We start from the raw sequence: 15,102 nt of genomic DNA, 5'->3' as shown, positions 1-15,102 counted from the left end.
CATTTACACACTTGAATATTTACAATATAAACTCAAATTTTTTTATAGACTTAGCTTTTCTGTTAGTCACTGAACTAATATTTAGTTGTATAACCTTTATTTCTGATAACTGCATTACATCTGTGTGGCATGGAGTCAACTAACATCTGACACCAGTGAACAGATATTCCAGCCCAAGCTGACTGGGCTACATTCCACAGTTCTTAAGCATTCCTAGGTTTTGTATCAAAAACAGCATTTTTTTGTGTCACTCCACAAATTCCCAATCAGTCTGAGGTCTGGGGATTGGGCTGGCCACATCATGGACTCACACGTAACTGAAGATCTTTGATCTCCCTGGAGCTGACCCTTAGATGCTTCTTTGCCATTCTTGTGTTTCTACGATCTATGCGGATGGTAGCATTTCTTTTCCTACCATGTGTTTCAGGTTTTGTTTGCCATTTTAAAGCATTGAAAATCATTTTAGCTGAGCAGCCAAATCAACTTCTTGATCAAAGTTCTTTCTCCTGCGGTACAATGTCTGGACCCATTTTACTCACTGAGCAAGAGCTAAAACCAGCAGGTACAACATTTGCTGCCCTCACTCTTTATATGGGCCATTATTGACACCTGTTTCTTCACAGAATGAGTGACCTCACTAATTGAACTCCGCACTGCTATTAATTAGAACACCCCTCTTTCATTAAATAAGTCAATAAGACATCATTAGCAGCAAGGCTGTGGAGTCTGTAAGCCAAACCTCCGACTCCAACTCCTCAATTTCCATGACACCAACTCCGACTCCCTCATACATGGCTCATGGTTAAGTGATAAATTTACTGTAGCACAGATTCATCTCAGCTAATAGTCTAGACTCTTAGATCAGGAATAGGACATTTCATAACTTTCCCAAATTCTTATGAAAAAAATATTCCCCACAAACTGCATTGAACTACTGTACCCAATGTATTATATATTTTAGGAGTTGGAGTCTGTCCATTTTATACCAACTCCAACAAAACCAAAATGGATACCAACTACGACTCAGACTCCACAGCCCAGATTAGCAGCATGCATGTCCTGACTGTTGATTCTGTTGGCTGTCCATTACTCCCCTACACCTAGTCATACATTTTTTCCAATCTTGTTTGATTTTTTTTTATACCAAAAACAGTAATTGAACACATTAGTGATGTTAGACTGCTACTATTTTGCACATAACTGTATCCATCAACTCTGCGTTAACACATATGAAATCATATACCACCATATCTCGTCGTTCTTGAAACTTCCATGTCAAATCATTATTAAAAAAAAATAAAAACTAAACAAAAACAGCAGCATTATAAGCTTTCACAAACACGCTGGTTCCTTATCATTCTAGATTGGGTATGCTTTATACTTTATTATACTTATAGCATTCTATTTTTCCTTATTGGAGGGCGTGAACACATACACACCCTTGAAAACTACATAGCAAGATCAGAAGATTAAATTAATTACTAGAGTTTTACTAATCCTCCTGGTTTGTACACATATATGCTGTGATATGGTATTTGTATTATGTAGACAGCAGGCTTTCTGGCATTTTATGATGTAGTGAATACCTTAGAAATTGACAAAAGAAACCAAACACGTCAGCTTTTTTTTTTTTTTTTTTTTGTATTCAATCTGTAGCCTTTTTTTAAAAAAAAAAAATCCTTGTATTCCCCATAATATAAAACATCTCTTCATAGAACTGTGCTTTGTGCCATTCCTCCATTCCTCATCCTAGAAATGTATATAAATTGACAACTGGGTGTCACATGTTGGAGGCGTGTCACCAAAATAGTTTAACACTGTCCAATCAGACTGTGTACATGCCCCAGCAAGATGGGAGAACAGCAACACCAAGTTGTCAATATATTCATACATTTCTAGGAGGAATAACAGAGGAATGGCACAAGGCAGAGTTAAAGACCCCATTAAAAAAAAGTAGCCCCTAGAGCTGAACTCAGGAACTGCTGTCACCAAGATTCACTTTCAGGAGCTGAATTTTAAGTGTTCATTTGGTTAATGTGAACGTCCATCTGGTTTGATCCTAAACAAACCTATTGTGTGATCTATGTCATCTCATGATTTGATAGTTACTTCCTGAGTTGTGCTGGTATCTGCTTTGCTTTATCTTGTGCTACAGAAAAAAAAAAAAAACATGGCACAGACTGCATTTTTCTCAAAAAAAAAAAAAAAAAAAAAAAGGAACCAAAATAAATGCAAACTTTTTTTGCAAAACATAACTGGGTATTTTGACCGCACAAAAATAAACACAGCAGGTAAACTGTCCCATAACCTGTAGGAGTGAGCCTCAGTCTTGCAGAATTTCAAGATTTTACAACCCAGATATATAGAATACTGATGATCACATTCACTCACCTTACCAATCTCATCTTTAAGCTTATATTGGTTGAGCTGAACACAATCCTTTTTAAAATAAAGGAGAAAAAATTATTATTACAATATGTATAGAAACAGAGTCAACAACTTGTGATTTTATTTGTTTGCTTCACCCTTTAAAAAGGACTTCTGTGTTAGAAAGTAGCTGGTTTAATAAGCAGAGACTTAGGGCAAGCATCTCTTCACTGCCTTTAGTGCTGCGAAGTTCACCACAAAGACTAACCATTATTATTAATTGTATTTTTCCCTTCCTTATCTTCCACTATAAGCACTGTACAAAATTATTTTCAAATACGAGAGCACAATCATGCACAACGGAGATAAAATAAAATAAACAGAAATAATATGGTGGGCACTCCGGGGTTCAATAAAATGATCAGTGCTATGTGATAGAAACGGCATATATATCAAATAATACCACGGCACTGAAAACTTGCAGGTGAAAACACACAAACTTCAGTGCAGCAGAGAGTCTTTTTCAATGACTCTCTGCTGCACTAAATAAAGTTTGTGTGTTTTCATCTGCAAGTTTTAAGGATACGATACAATAAAACAAACAATGTAAGGACATACTGTGTATGTGTGTTCTTTAAATCATATACAGCTATAGGTAGAAACAATCGTACAAATAATTATACATTCCCCGATCAGGACTCAGGCCATTTTTTGCTTATTGTAATTATGGATGAGAATGGCAGGAAAACCATGACTTAGATCATGCTACAGTCAAAAAAATATAGCTGCAAGTCATTAAAAAATGCACTGCTTTCTAATACAAATGTGCAAATCGATATTTGATCAAATCTCATTGACTATAATGTAACATCCAGCTGCTCTGGTTTGCCCACAATGAAAACTTATCTGAAAAACTGCTGCAAAGTGCTATGTGTAAACCTGACAAAAGAGCTTCCTGAAAACCGTTGAAGGGAACCTGCCCCATGTCTACAAAACAATTATCTTGAGTTTTCACAGTATTTTAACACAGCAGACAGATTTAGATTGTAGTCAACATACTCTAGGCCTTGCAGTTTTATTATAGTGTTTCACTATTGACTAGAGGTGTAAAAAACCTGTGTATTTATACACGGATTTCCAAAGTAGTGAGGTACAGCTCTGTGCCACATTGCTACTAGATCCTATGAACTAGTGTTTCCCAAACTCCAGTCCTCAGGGCCCCCAACAGTTAAGATCTACAGAATTTCCTTATTATTGCACAGATGATGGAATTATCATCAAGGCGTCAGAAATTGCCACAGGTTCTCACCTGTGCAATACTAAGGAAATTCTGAAAACATGACCTGTTAGGGGGCTGTGAGGACTGCAATTTGGAAAACACAGCTGTTGACCAACCCCAAAAACTAGATAGCTGTCAGCCAAATGTTCATTTGTCCAACTATTTCTGACAACTCCCCCATACACATGGATGTTCGGCATGGACAACCAATCAGGTTTCTTCAAAAGGAAGTGGTGATAAAGCGGGACGTTGTGGGGCCTACTAAACAGAAAAAGTGATTATGAGGTCATCAGGTAGTATGAAGTTCGCAGGGCTCTGGTCTGTCTGCAACGTGGCTGTTGAACCAAGGACCTGTGAATCGTTTTGCTCAACTCTAATCCCACCAATATCAAAAGGTTCAGCCAACGTTAATGTAAAGTGTATGAAGACCTAAACACACTTCATTTGGCTTATTAGTCAAGGTTTAAACAATTCCACGAGTTTATGAACTGTCAAAGATTTTAATTTCACAGAACTGTGAATTTGGCCAGAGAACATACCTGAAAACCCGTAATTGAAACCCGGTTTGACTCAATTGTTGGCCTTCGTGGCAAACGAGGAGAAGACTGTGGTGACGTCACGGGAGAATACGGAAGTGATGGGTAAATATATCGTCCATTAACATCTGTATTATCATTTGGAGACTGAGCAGATGGAGAACGTTCTTGTAGTGAAAGTTTTCTATTGGTCATGTTGAGTTTAGCTCTCTGATCTTTATTATCTTTTACAATCCCTTCCATGCTATCCGTTATAAATCCACTTTCAGTAAGTCTATGAAAATCAGGTAGTTCCCTGTAGTTCTCCTCAGGTTCTTCCACTTGCTTGCCAGTTTGTCCATTCTGGCCACAGTCCCTCTCAGAGATGCTTGATTCATATTCAGTAACTACGATAACAGATTCCATCCCTAGGTCTAAACTCAGCGCTGAGAAACTACAGACAATGCGAGGCTGACTTGATGTTTCATGGTCATCTTGCAGGATGGACCTCTCAGAAGAAGCCCTCTTGGACACGCATGATGACATGATTACCACACGTCATGCAATCCTTTAATGTGATCCCATTGGAACCTAGAAACAAACCAAAAAGTTTGTAATTAAAAAAAAAAAAAAAAAAAACCACGACAGGAGACAGGTAGAAAGCTCAAGTTTAGCCATTGTTTACATAGTGCTCAGGTATAAACCTAACATTTCAAGAGACCAATTACCTACGTGAGTGTAAATTTGATGTATTTGAAGAAAATTGCAAATTTCAGCGAACTATGGAGATTTCTTAAAATTCAGACTGCCGTCCCCTGTTTGCGACATCCGACTAGTAGCCAGGGTTCAGATACAGAATTTGAATTGATATACAAATGATCAATCATAAATAGTTTGATGGATAAAGGGTGAAACGTTGCTGACCGATTCTCTTTAATAAACGAAGTTACTCTTTGCACCAGCTTTATTAGAGGAGGTGTGTGTGCAGGGGGGGGGGGGGGCGTCATAAGAAGACTCACTCCAATTACACCTTCTCACCTATCTCCACCTTTCTCTCGCCCTATGGAGCCAGAGCTGTCAATCAGAGAAGAGAAGGGGGTGGAGACTGAAGGAAAACAACCAGGTGTATTTAAATGATTGGCTACACATTGAAGCACAGCGAGTTGGGACTTAGTTTGCACAGTCATTCTGTGCTGACAGAGTCCCTTTAAATAGAAGACAGCTCCGCCCCAGGACTCACAGAAAGGAGCAATGTAAACTGCCAAGAGTAAACCCCATAGCTTCCTATCCGAGCAACACCTGAAGTCCCAGAAATTAAAATAGGACAACCGCATCACTGCAAGAAAAGGAGCGGCGCTGTCCTGCAGCTGAATTGAAGGCAGATTGGATAGGTACTGGCCTGGATGTTACAGGCTTATGATTGAACAAGTTAATAAAAAGGTTAACTTTAAGAAATCTGGCAGCAGAAATATTTTATAAACTGTTAGATAATCCATCAGCAGAAAATGAGCATGCGCCTTGCTACTAAGTCTAGAAAAATTAGTTAATTTGACTGTGAGGATGCTACATGGTGTACTGAATAGAGGCACTAAACCGCAGACCCTGCTGATTACAGATAAAGATGCTGGAACACTTACAGCAGTTAAAGCATGAAAGTTTATTCTATGAATTTTAATAATGTATTCAAATGTTCTCAATTATGATGACAATTTCCTTTAATTGTGGATCAATTTAATGTTCTCTTTAAAAGACATTAGGAAAAGAACAATTTGTTTGGAAGCTTTGAGAATAATTATTTTTTCCACCAGGTACGATAATATTTTATGCAAATACATTCTGCATGAATATCAATTAAGAAGAAAATCATTCTGATGCATAAAGACAATGTTTGCGCACCTAGCAGCTTTGAAGTGTTAATTAGTGCCATAGAAACTGAAGTCTTAAGCTGTACAGAGCACCACACGTACCTCACTCACCAGTGCATACATAATAAGCAAGGTCCACAATGAGCTCACAGGCAAACAGCAGAACACAAGCTCTTCTTTATGGTGGTTTAGCTTCTTTCTATATTCTCAAGGCACAGATATATAGCCCTGATCTATGGTTTTGCGGCCCATGTAGCAACAGTTTCACTCCCAGCGATATTAGAACGATCTTTGTACGCAGGGGCGTACACTTATACACTTGAGAATTTAGGAAAATTTCTTTGTTTATAACGCGGGGAGTGACGTTGTTGCTGATAAGTCGTGTATTAAGATGCCATTAGGGCGCAGGCACGCGGGGTCAACCAATCCTCTATTAAGACGTGGAATACGCGGGAAGCCAACTGCATCGTTAAGCCGTATATTAAGACGTCACTAGGACGCGCGTGCGCGGGGTGTTCAGTGCTTCATTAAGTCTTAAAAGAATCAATTCAGTGCTTGGTAGGGAGTGTAGGGACTTGTTACAATTCTACTTGTGTATCAGCTGCCTGATCCAATCATAAGTCTAAGGGGACGGAACGCCTGGAGCCAAAATCATGGGGAAACTAAAGACATTGCTTGTGTCGCAGGGGTCGCTCGATCAGGAGCGACAGGACCCCAAAGATATAGTTGCTAGAAGAAAAGGAAGGAAATATGTAGAGAAAACCAAAAAAAGAGTAATGTCATTGTGTGGGTTGTACCCGGGGGGTAGATTATAGTACGAGATGTTGAATGCAGCAATTTGTGAAAAAGGGAAAATTGGAAGATAATGGGATGTTGCAAAGTGCATACATGTGGAAAAAGGTTGCGCTGAGTTTATCGAAAGAAGGGAAAAAGTATGTGCAGAAACTTAAAAACAGTTAACTAAAATATGCGAGCTACCAGATAAGGGCCGGTTACAGTCGCTAGAATGGCAACAAATCATGAAGAAGAAAAAGGGCAAGCTAGAAGATGAAGGATTGTTACAAACAGCTTTGGCTTGGTATAGAACAGCAGAGTATTTGTCAAAAGAAGGGTGGGTGGAGGAAAAAAATACAGACAATAAGGGAAAGACGCCATGTTATGTGTATTACAAAAATACTGCTCTCCAGCCACCGCCCGATAATGGCGGACGGGGGGGATGAACCTGTACAAATTGCAGTCAGCAGAATCCTTATAATAGAGATACTTGTCTTGCATGCGGGGCACCACGTCCCAGACCTCCCACTGTTCCTCCCCTCCCTACCATGCCTCCGCCACCGCCACCGCCCTATAATGGCGGTGCAATGAATTGTTGGGTGTGTTCTAATTGTGGCCAGTAGAATCCATTATCAGCAGATTATTGTGTTGCATGTCACGCGCCCCGTCCAAGAGGCCCACCCCTTGCTACTACCCAAGCCACTCCTACTGCCCCATCCTCATCTGTTATACTTATGTCCGCCCAAAGTTCCAACCCTTCCTGCAGTGGCCATGTTGCTACACCCATTGCATCACCTCCGACCTCTGACCAGATGTCCCTTTGGTTGCGGCTATCTTGGTGCACCCTTCCTGTAGTGTGCTTCCTTCCGGTGGCGGCCATCTTGGCGCACCCGAAATACAGGCTGCGATACACACTACACCTGGAACGTGTATGATGAAGATCATCATGATCAGTGTGTGACACAACTTAGAGCTACAATCAACAATATTCTGAACCATGTTGGAACAAGGAACCTTACTTCTATTGCTCTTCCTGCTATAAGTTCTAGAATGTATGGATTTCCTATGCAAGCCTGTGCCCAAGCAATAGTTCAAGCTATACTGGAGTATAGAGGATTAACTACGGTGGAGGAGATAAGACTAATCAGCAATGACTATCATAAATCTCAAATTCTCACCCGAGCTGTGGAAAGTGCCACAGCTAGATCAGACCCACTCAGCCGCCAGATGACCTCAGAAGATAACCCAAATAAACTATTTCCTGGACAAACAAGCTCACCTCCTGTTGCTATGTTGCCGGTATCTCCCTCAACATCTTCTCAGTCAGAATCTCCAGTGCCAGATCACCATAATAGATATGTGGCATTCACACCCTCGCAAGTTAATCAAGTGATTAGTCAACTACCTGACCCAGACAGACACTCTATGGCATTCTACAGAAGAATCAGACAAATTCAACAAACTTATTCAGCCACTTGGAAAGATCTTCATGAAATAACTAGCATTAAAGCGGGAGATGCCTTCTGGCCAATAATTCAAGTAGCTCTGAATGACAGCCAAGTGACAGAAGAGGAGACTTACCAATCATGAGGAGCTTTTTGTCAACAACTTCAGCAATGGGCCAAGGAGCGGCTCACAGACTCATCGACCAGTGTATTGGACTGTACTCAAGAATCAGGAGAGAATGTCAAAAAATGTTACACTAGAATCTATACTCTGTTCAAGGATCAAGGGTTCGATGAAGGTCAGAGGATCCAACAGCATCTGCTAGTTGGAACATACCTGGCGGCGTCCTTGCATGGTGGTCCATCTCCCACTGTGCAAGAGCGCGCACTTGATCTCCAGTCCAGAATGTCTCTCTGGCTTCCCTCCTTGCTGTCTGTTTGTCTGTTTTGGCTGCATAGGGCGACGCCCGCTGAACTTCCTGTTTCTTGTACCTGCTGTGGACACGCCCCTGTTGCACCTTCAGCCTATTGCTGTCCATCTTTGGGTATTTATACCACCTTCTTCCTCAAGATGGGGCCTGAGCATTGTGTCCTGTCAGTTGGCTTTTTTTGTCTCTGACATGCCAGGTCCTATCCTGTTTTCCTGCCTGTTTTCCAGTTCTGTGTCTGAACTGTGGTCTGTTCTTGTGAACACGCTTCTTGCCTGTTCTTTCGCCTTCTAGGGGCTGTATTCCTAGATCTGCCTGTCTGTGCCTTGCGGTATCTGTTCCCGTCTGAACAGAGTCCTGTTTGTGTCCCTGCCTTGCGGTATCTGTTCCTGTCTGAACTGAGTCCTGTCTATTTCTCCTGTCTTGCAGTATCTGTTCCCGTGTCTGAACTGAGTCCTGTCTATGTCTCCTGCCTTGCGGTATCAGTTCCCGTGTCTGAACTGAGTCCTGTCTGTGTACTCTTGCCTGCTGCCTTTCCTGGTGGCTGTATTTCCAGGCCTGTCTGAACACGCTCCTAGCCTGTTCCTCCCGCCTTCTAGGGGCCGATTACCTAGATCCGTTCCTGTATCTTGTCTGTCCTGTCTGAACACGCTCCTTGCCTGTTCGTCCCGCCTCTCTGGGGGCCGTTTTCCCAGACCCGCTCCTGTATCCCGCTGCAGTGTCGGTCTCTTCCGTACACTCAGTTCCAGTCTGAACTCTCTCCTATCCTTTACCTGTTTTGCCTCTATGTCCGTTCCTTTCCTTTTTCTGCAGAGTCTGAACTCGTACCTAACTCCTGCTTGTTGTCTCTGTACTCCCGTTTGTGAGTTTGTGGTCCCCTCGCTACTTCACTGCAAGTACCCTGTGGGTATCTGGCTCTGCCTTTCCCTTCCTGTCTGTTCCGTGTGAACAGAGCCCTGTCCGTCCTGCTCTGACTCCTTGCTCACTGCTCCGGCAGCCTTGCTCCGCTCTTACCCTTTTGCTCACTGCTCCGGCAGTCCTGTCCTGCCCTGCTTCTGCCCGTTGCTCCGGCAGTCCTGTCCTGCCCTGCTTCTGCCCGCTGCTCCGGCAGTCCTGTCCTGCCCTGCTTCTGCCCGCTGCTCCAGCAGTCCTGTCCTGCCCTGCTTGTGCTCGCTGCTCCTGCAGCCCCGTCCTGCTCTGTTCTTGCCCACCGCTTTGGGCGTTCCCTCTCTGCTGTGGTTGTCTACCGCATCTGCGGTTCTGTGACCCAGTCTGTACTAGGTCTTAACCTTTCTGTGCTCCAGCCCGTCCTTTCGGCCAGTACCTCCCTGCCTGCATACTCGCCTGTATCCACCCCTCTGCATACCTGCCGTGTTTGCTTACATCCACCAGTCTGTGCCAGCCTAACCTGCCTGTTCCAGTAATTCCAGTGTGGGTCAACCCCCGTGTACGGAGTTTGACCTGGAGTAGCACCTGGTCCCTCTGCCCGGTTTCTCCCTGGTGCACTGGCGTCGTATGCCGTCGTGCCACCTTGGTCGGATCGGCCAGATACTTAGTCACGCCCCTCCAGGCACTCTCCGGTCCATGGTCCAGTGGAACCACAACACCCGCACACGCCAGTCAGTCCGGGCGTGTGCATAACAGCATGCTCAGGCCATGGTTCCCGTTGAGCCCCACGGCCTTCGCTCTCTGAGAAGTTTTCCAGCGAATACATGCATTAAAAATAAATAAATAAAATTTATTTATTTTTTTTCTCTCAGCTGAGTTCCAGGCGAATTACGCACCCGTCCAGATGGATCTATCTGCTCTCGTTCCTGCGGATCCGCCTGTCACGCTCTCTCTGTATACTGGAGGTAGGGGGCCTAAGCTGACCCTAAGCTGGGGCCCTGACTAATCCCTCAACCTGGAGGTTCTGTTAAAGGTACAGAGGTCCAGGCCGCCAGCGTAACCCCTACCTCCTGAGAATCCCTGCACCTAAGTAATCTAGTCCTGAGAAGGACCCCGATCACAACAAAAGAGGACAAGTAATAATATGCCCACACACAGTACTTAGACGAATGAGACAGTACAAGGGAAAAACCAAAACCACCTTGCATACAAAAACTACACAACTACAACAGAGGGAACACCAACGGGAAGGGAGATAAATGATAAAGCGAGGAAGGGAAAAAGACTCCAAATACACTTATCTCAGAAACTCCAAATACCACGATCCGCTCTGTAAGTCTGTATGAAATGCTTTCACCGACACTTCCCAAACAGACCAGCAGGCATTTGAAGGAGACTCACTACAGCAGCATTGATTGCAGCTGGGCGAGGCTGGACCTCGTCTAGCACAGAGAGAGAGAGAGAATTAACTCCCTCACTGCCGAAAACACAAAGCACCAAAAAGTCAGCTGCGAGAAGTCAGGCTGTGTAATCGTGACGATCTTAGTGGCGACACACCCGTGACAGTACCCCCCCTTCTACGAGGGGCCTCCGGACCCTCAGGGCCAGGTTTATCCGGGTGAGTCGTGTGGAAGGCCCGAACTAATCGGTCTGCGTTAATATCCGACGCAGGAACCCACATCCTCTCCTCAGGACCATACCCTTTCCAATGAACCAGGTACTGAAGGGACCGGCGATTAAAACGTGAATCGATGACCCTTGATACCTGGAACTCCAAGTTACCATTGACCACCACTGGAGGGGGAGGTAAAGGTGACGGTACCACCGGCGCCACATACCTCTTAAGCAACGATCTGTGGAACACGTTGTGAATTTTAAATGTAGGGGGGAGGTCAAGACGGAATGCCACCGGATTAATAATAGAACTGATTCTGTACGGCCCGATGAACCTGGGACCCAGTTTCCAGGAGGGAACCTTAAGTTTAATATTCCTGGTAGACAACCATACCCGATCGTTCACACTTAGGTCCGGACCAGACACTCTCCTCCTATCAGCCATACGTTTGTATCGGTTCCCCATAGTATTCAGATTCTTCAGCACCCCTCTCCATACTGAAGCGAGTGATGAGGAAAATCGTTCCTCCTCAGGAACCCCCGAAGAGCCCCCCCTACTGAAAGTACAAAACTGGGGGTGAAAACCATATGCCCCAAAAAACGGGGACTTACCAGTGGACTCGCTCCGCCTATTATTAAGAGCAAACTCTGCCAGAGGTAAGAAAGAAGCCCAGTCCTCCTGGTTCTCTGACACAAAACACCGGAGATATGTCTCCAAGCTCTGGTTCATACGTTCCGTCTGACCATTGGTCTGAGGGTGAAAAGCCGATGAGAATGACAAATGCATCCCCCGCCGTGCACAAAACGCCTTCCAGAACTTGGACACAAACTGAGACCCCCGATCAGACACCACATCGGAGGGTACCCCGTGAAGCCTCACAATCTCCCCAATGAACACCTGCGCAAGAGTTTTAGCATTAGGGAGAGCCGGAAGAGCGATAAAATGTGCCATCTTGCTGAACCTGTCCACTACAACGAGTATGACCGTTTTACCCGAAGACGGAGGAAGGTCCGTAATAAAGTCCATAGACAGATGAGTGCAAGGACGCTCCGGGATCTTCAAAGGTAAGAGGGCCCCAGACGGACGGGTATGTGAGGTCTTAGAGCGCGCACAAACCCCACAGGACGCGACAAAAGTTACCACCTCCTTATGTAAGTTAGGCCACCAAAACCGACGCGAGAGGAGATCCACAGTTGCTTTACTCCCCGGGTGTCCTGCCAAAACTGAGTTATGGTGTGCCTCGATCACCTTTTGTCGCAACTGATCTGGAACAAACAGTCTCCCCGGAGGTCCAACAGGGGCGTCCCCCTGAGCCTCCAATACCTCCTCCTCCAGCTCAGAGCATACTGCCGAAACCACCACCCCCTCCTGAAGGATAGGAATCGGGTCGTCCGTATTCCCGGCCCCAGGGAAACTGCGAGATAAGGCATCCGCCTTTACATTTTTTGACCCAGGACGATATGTAACGACAAAATTAAACCTGGTAAAAAACAATGACCACCTAGCTTGTCTGGGATTCAGACGTTTCGCGGACTCCAGATATAGCAGGTTCTTGTGATCGGTGATGACGGTGACCGGATGGACTGCCCCCTCCAAAAAATGGCGCCACTCCTCAAAAGCTAACTTAATGGCCAAGAGTTCCCTATTGCCGACATCGTAATTCCTCTCAGCGGACGACAATTTTTTAGAGAAAAAGGCGCACGGATGCCACTTACCAGGGGACGAACCTTGTGACAATACTGCTCCCACCCCTACCTCGGAAGCGTCTACCTCTACAATGAATGGCTGTGACGCATCAGGTTGAATGAGTATGGGTGCCGAGGCAAAACATTTTTTCAAGCAGGAGAATGCTTGACAAGCCTTGTCAGACCACCTAGAAAAATCCGTCCCCTTTTTAGTCATGTCTGTGAGAGGCTTAACCATGGACGAGAAATTACGAATGAACTTCCGGTAATAATTAGCAAACCCCAGGAAACGTTGTAGTGCCTTAAGATTCTCTGGCCGATCCCACTCAAGAACTGCCCGCACTTTCCCAGGGTCCATACGAAAACCGGACGCTGAAACCAGGAAGCCTAAAAACTGGAGTTCCTGTACGGCGAACACACACTTTTCCCATTTGGCATACAGTTTATTATCCCGCAAGATCTGTAACACCTGCCTAACGTGCTCCTGATGAGACACCAGATCCGGCGAGTAAATTAAGATATCATCCAGATATATGACAACAAACTGTCCCACCAGGCGGCGAAAAATGTCATTAACAAAGTGTTGGAACACTGCCGGGGCATTAGTCAGACCGAATGGCATGACAAGGTTCTCATAATGCCCCTCCGGAGTGTTAAACGCCGTCTTCCACTCATCCCCCTCCTTCATCCTAATCAGATTGTACGCCCCCCTGAGATCCAACTTAGAGAACCATTTGGCGCCCACGATCTGATTAAAGAGATCGGGAATAAGTGGGTGTGGATACGGATCTCGGACCGTAATCCGATTAAGTTCACGGAAATCCAGGCAAGGGCGTAGGCCTCCATCTTTCTTCTTAACAAAGAAGAACCCCGCAGCCACCGGTGAAGATGAAGGTCTAATATGCCCCTTAGCCAGACTTTCTGAAATATAATCCTTCATGGCCTGCCTCTCAGGACCAGAAAGGTTATACAACCTAGCTTTAGGTAACTTGGCCTCAGGGAGCAATTTTACAGAACAGTCATACTCGCGATGAGGAGGTAGTTCCTGACACCCTTTCTCCGAGAATACATCCTCAAAGTCCGCCAGAAATGGAGGCAAGACCCAAGGAGTAACCGCACCGATGACCGTGTTCATGCAGTTTTTATTACAGAATTTACTCCATTGGCTTATCTCTCTGGTTTGCCAATTAATAACCGGGTTATGCTTAGTTAACCAAGGAAGGCCCAACACTATAGGAGTGGGAAGACCCTCCAACACGTAGCAAGACAACAGTTCTTTATGTATCGCCCCCACTTGAAGTTTTACGTCATGCACAGCTTGCAAAAAACTTCCCTGACCGAGAGGCCTGGCATCGATCGAGAATATGGGGATGGGTTTAGCCAACTCACTCAATCGCATACCTTGAACCCGGGCAAACCGAGCATCAACCAGATTAGCCCCGGCCCCACTATCCAGAAGAACAGATATCCTCTCAGTTCTCGTACCCACCACCACCTCCGCCGGTACGAGAAACTGAGACGAACCTAGGGACGAAATACCTACTCCCAGATTGCCGTCCACCACACAACCTGGGATCAACAGTTTTCCGACGACTCTTCACTCTGCAAGGGACGGGATGGACACCCCCCAATAAAATGTCCCTTTCTCCCGCAGAAGAAACACCTTCCTGTCTTATGGCGCACCACCGGTCCCCTCCCCCGAAATGATGTCCCTCCTAATTGCATAGGCTCCTCTGGACTGACCAGGGGAACCACCATATGAGGGGACCTTGTAGGAGGTGGAGTCATCACAGGGGTCGAGTTATCCCGCACCTCTCCCGAAGCCGTCTGTCAACGCGAATAGCCAGGGCCATAGCGGCTTCCAGTGACGCGGGAGAGTCATACTGTGCCAACACATCCTGTAATTTGTCGGATAAACCTTGACAAAACTGGCTCCTAAGAGCCGGGTCATTCCACTGGGTGTCCGTGGCCCACCTACGGAACGTCGAACAGAATTCCTCCCTGCTGGATCCTACGTAACTTAGACTCAGCAAGGGAGATCCGATCTGGGTCATCATATACGAGTCCCAGAGCAGCGAAAAACCTATCCACTGACTGGAGAGCCGGGGAGCCCGGGGGAAGAGAGAACGCCCAAGATTGTGGGTCCCCTTGTAGGAGCGAGATGACAATTCCCACCCTTTGTTCTTCACTCCCCGATGACCGAGGCCGCAGCCGAAAGTACAATTTGCATGCCTCCCGGAA

The 15,102-nt window shown here is 45.3% G+C and overlaps 1 protein-coding gene across 4 annotated transcripts in view; it reads right to left on the bottom strand.

The window, feature by feature from the left end:
* The window catches only part of CAMKK2 (calcium/calmodulin dependent protein kinase kinase 2), a 118,371-nt gene that overhangs the window by 58,284 nt on the left and 44,985 nt on the right, over positions 1-15,102 (bottom strand). For all 4 annotated transcript variants that reach the window (XM_073676294.1, XM_073676291.1, XM_073676293.1 and 1 more), the window contains 2 exons: positions 4,186-4,752; positions 2,392-2,439 (listed from right to left, as the gene is read on the bottom strand). In XM_073676294.1, coding sequence (XP_073532395.1) covers positions 2,392-2,439; positions 4,186-4,707 — 570 coding nt within the window. In that variant the 5' untranslated portion in view covers positions 4,708-4,752. The remainder of the gene's footprint in view (positions 1-2,391; positions 2,440-4,185; positions 4,753-15,102) is intronic.

The sequence above is a fragment of the Phyllobates terribilis genome, unplaced genomic scaffold (genome assembly GCF_046119375.1).
Source record: "Phyllobates terribilis strain yellow unplaced genomic scaffold, ASM4611937v1 Scaffold_1__5_contigs__length_1240528914, whole genome shotgun sequence".
In the NCBI taxonomy this organism is placed as follows: Eukaryota; Metazoa; Chordata; class Amphibia; order Anura; family Dendrobatidae; genus Phyllobates; species Phyllobates terribilis.
Note: the sequence above shows the minus strand (reverse complement) of the source record. Positions and strands in the feature narration are given on the sequence as shown.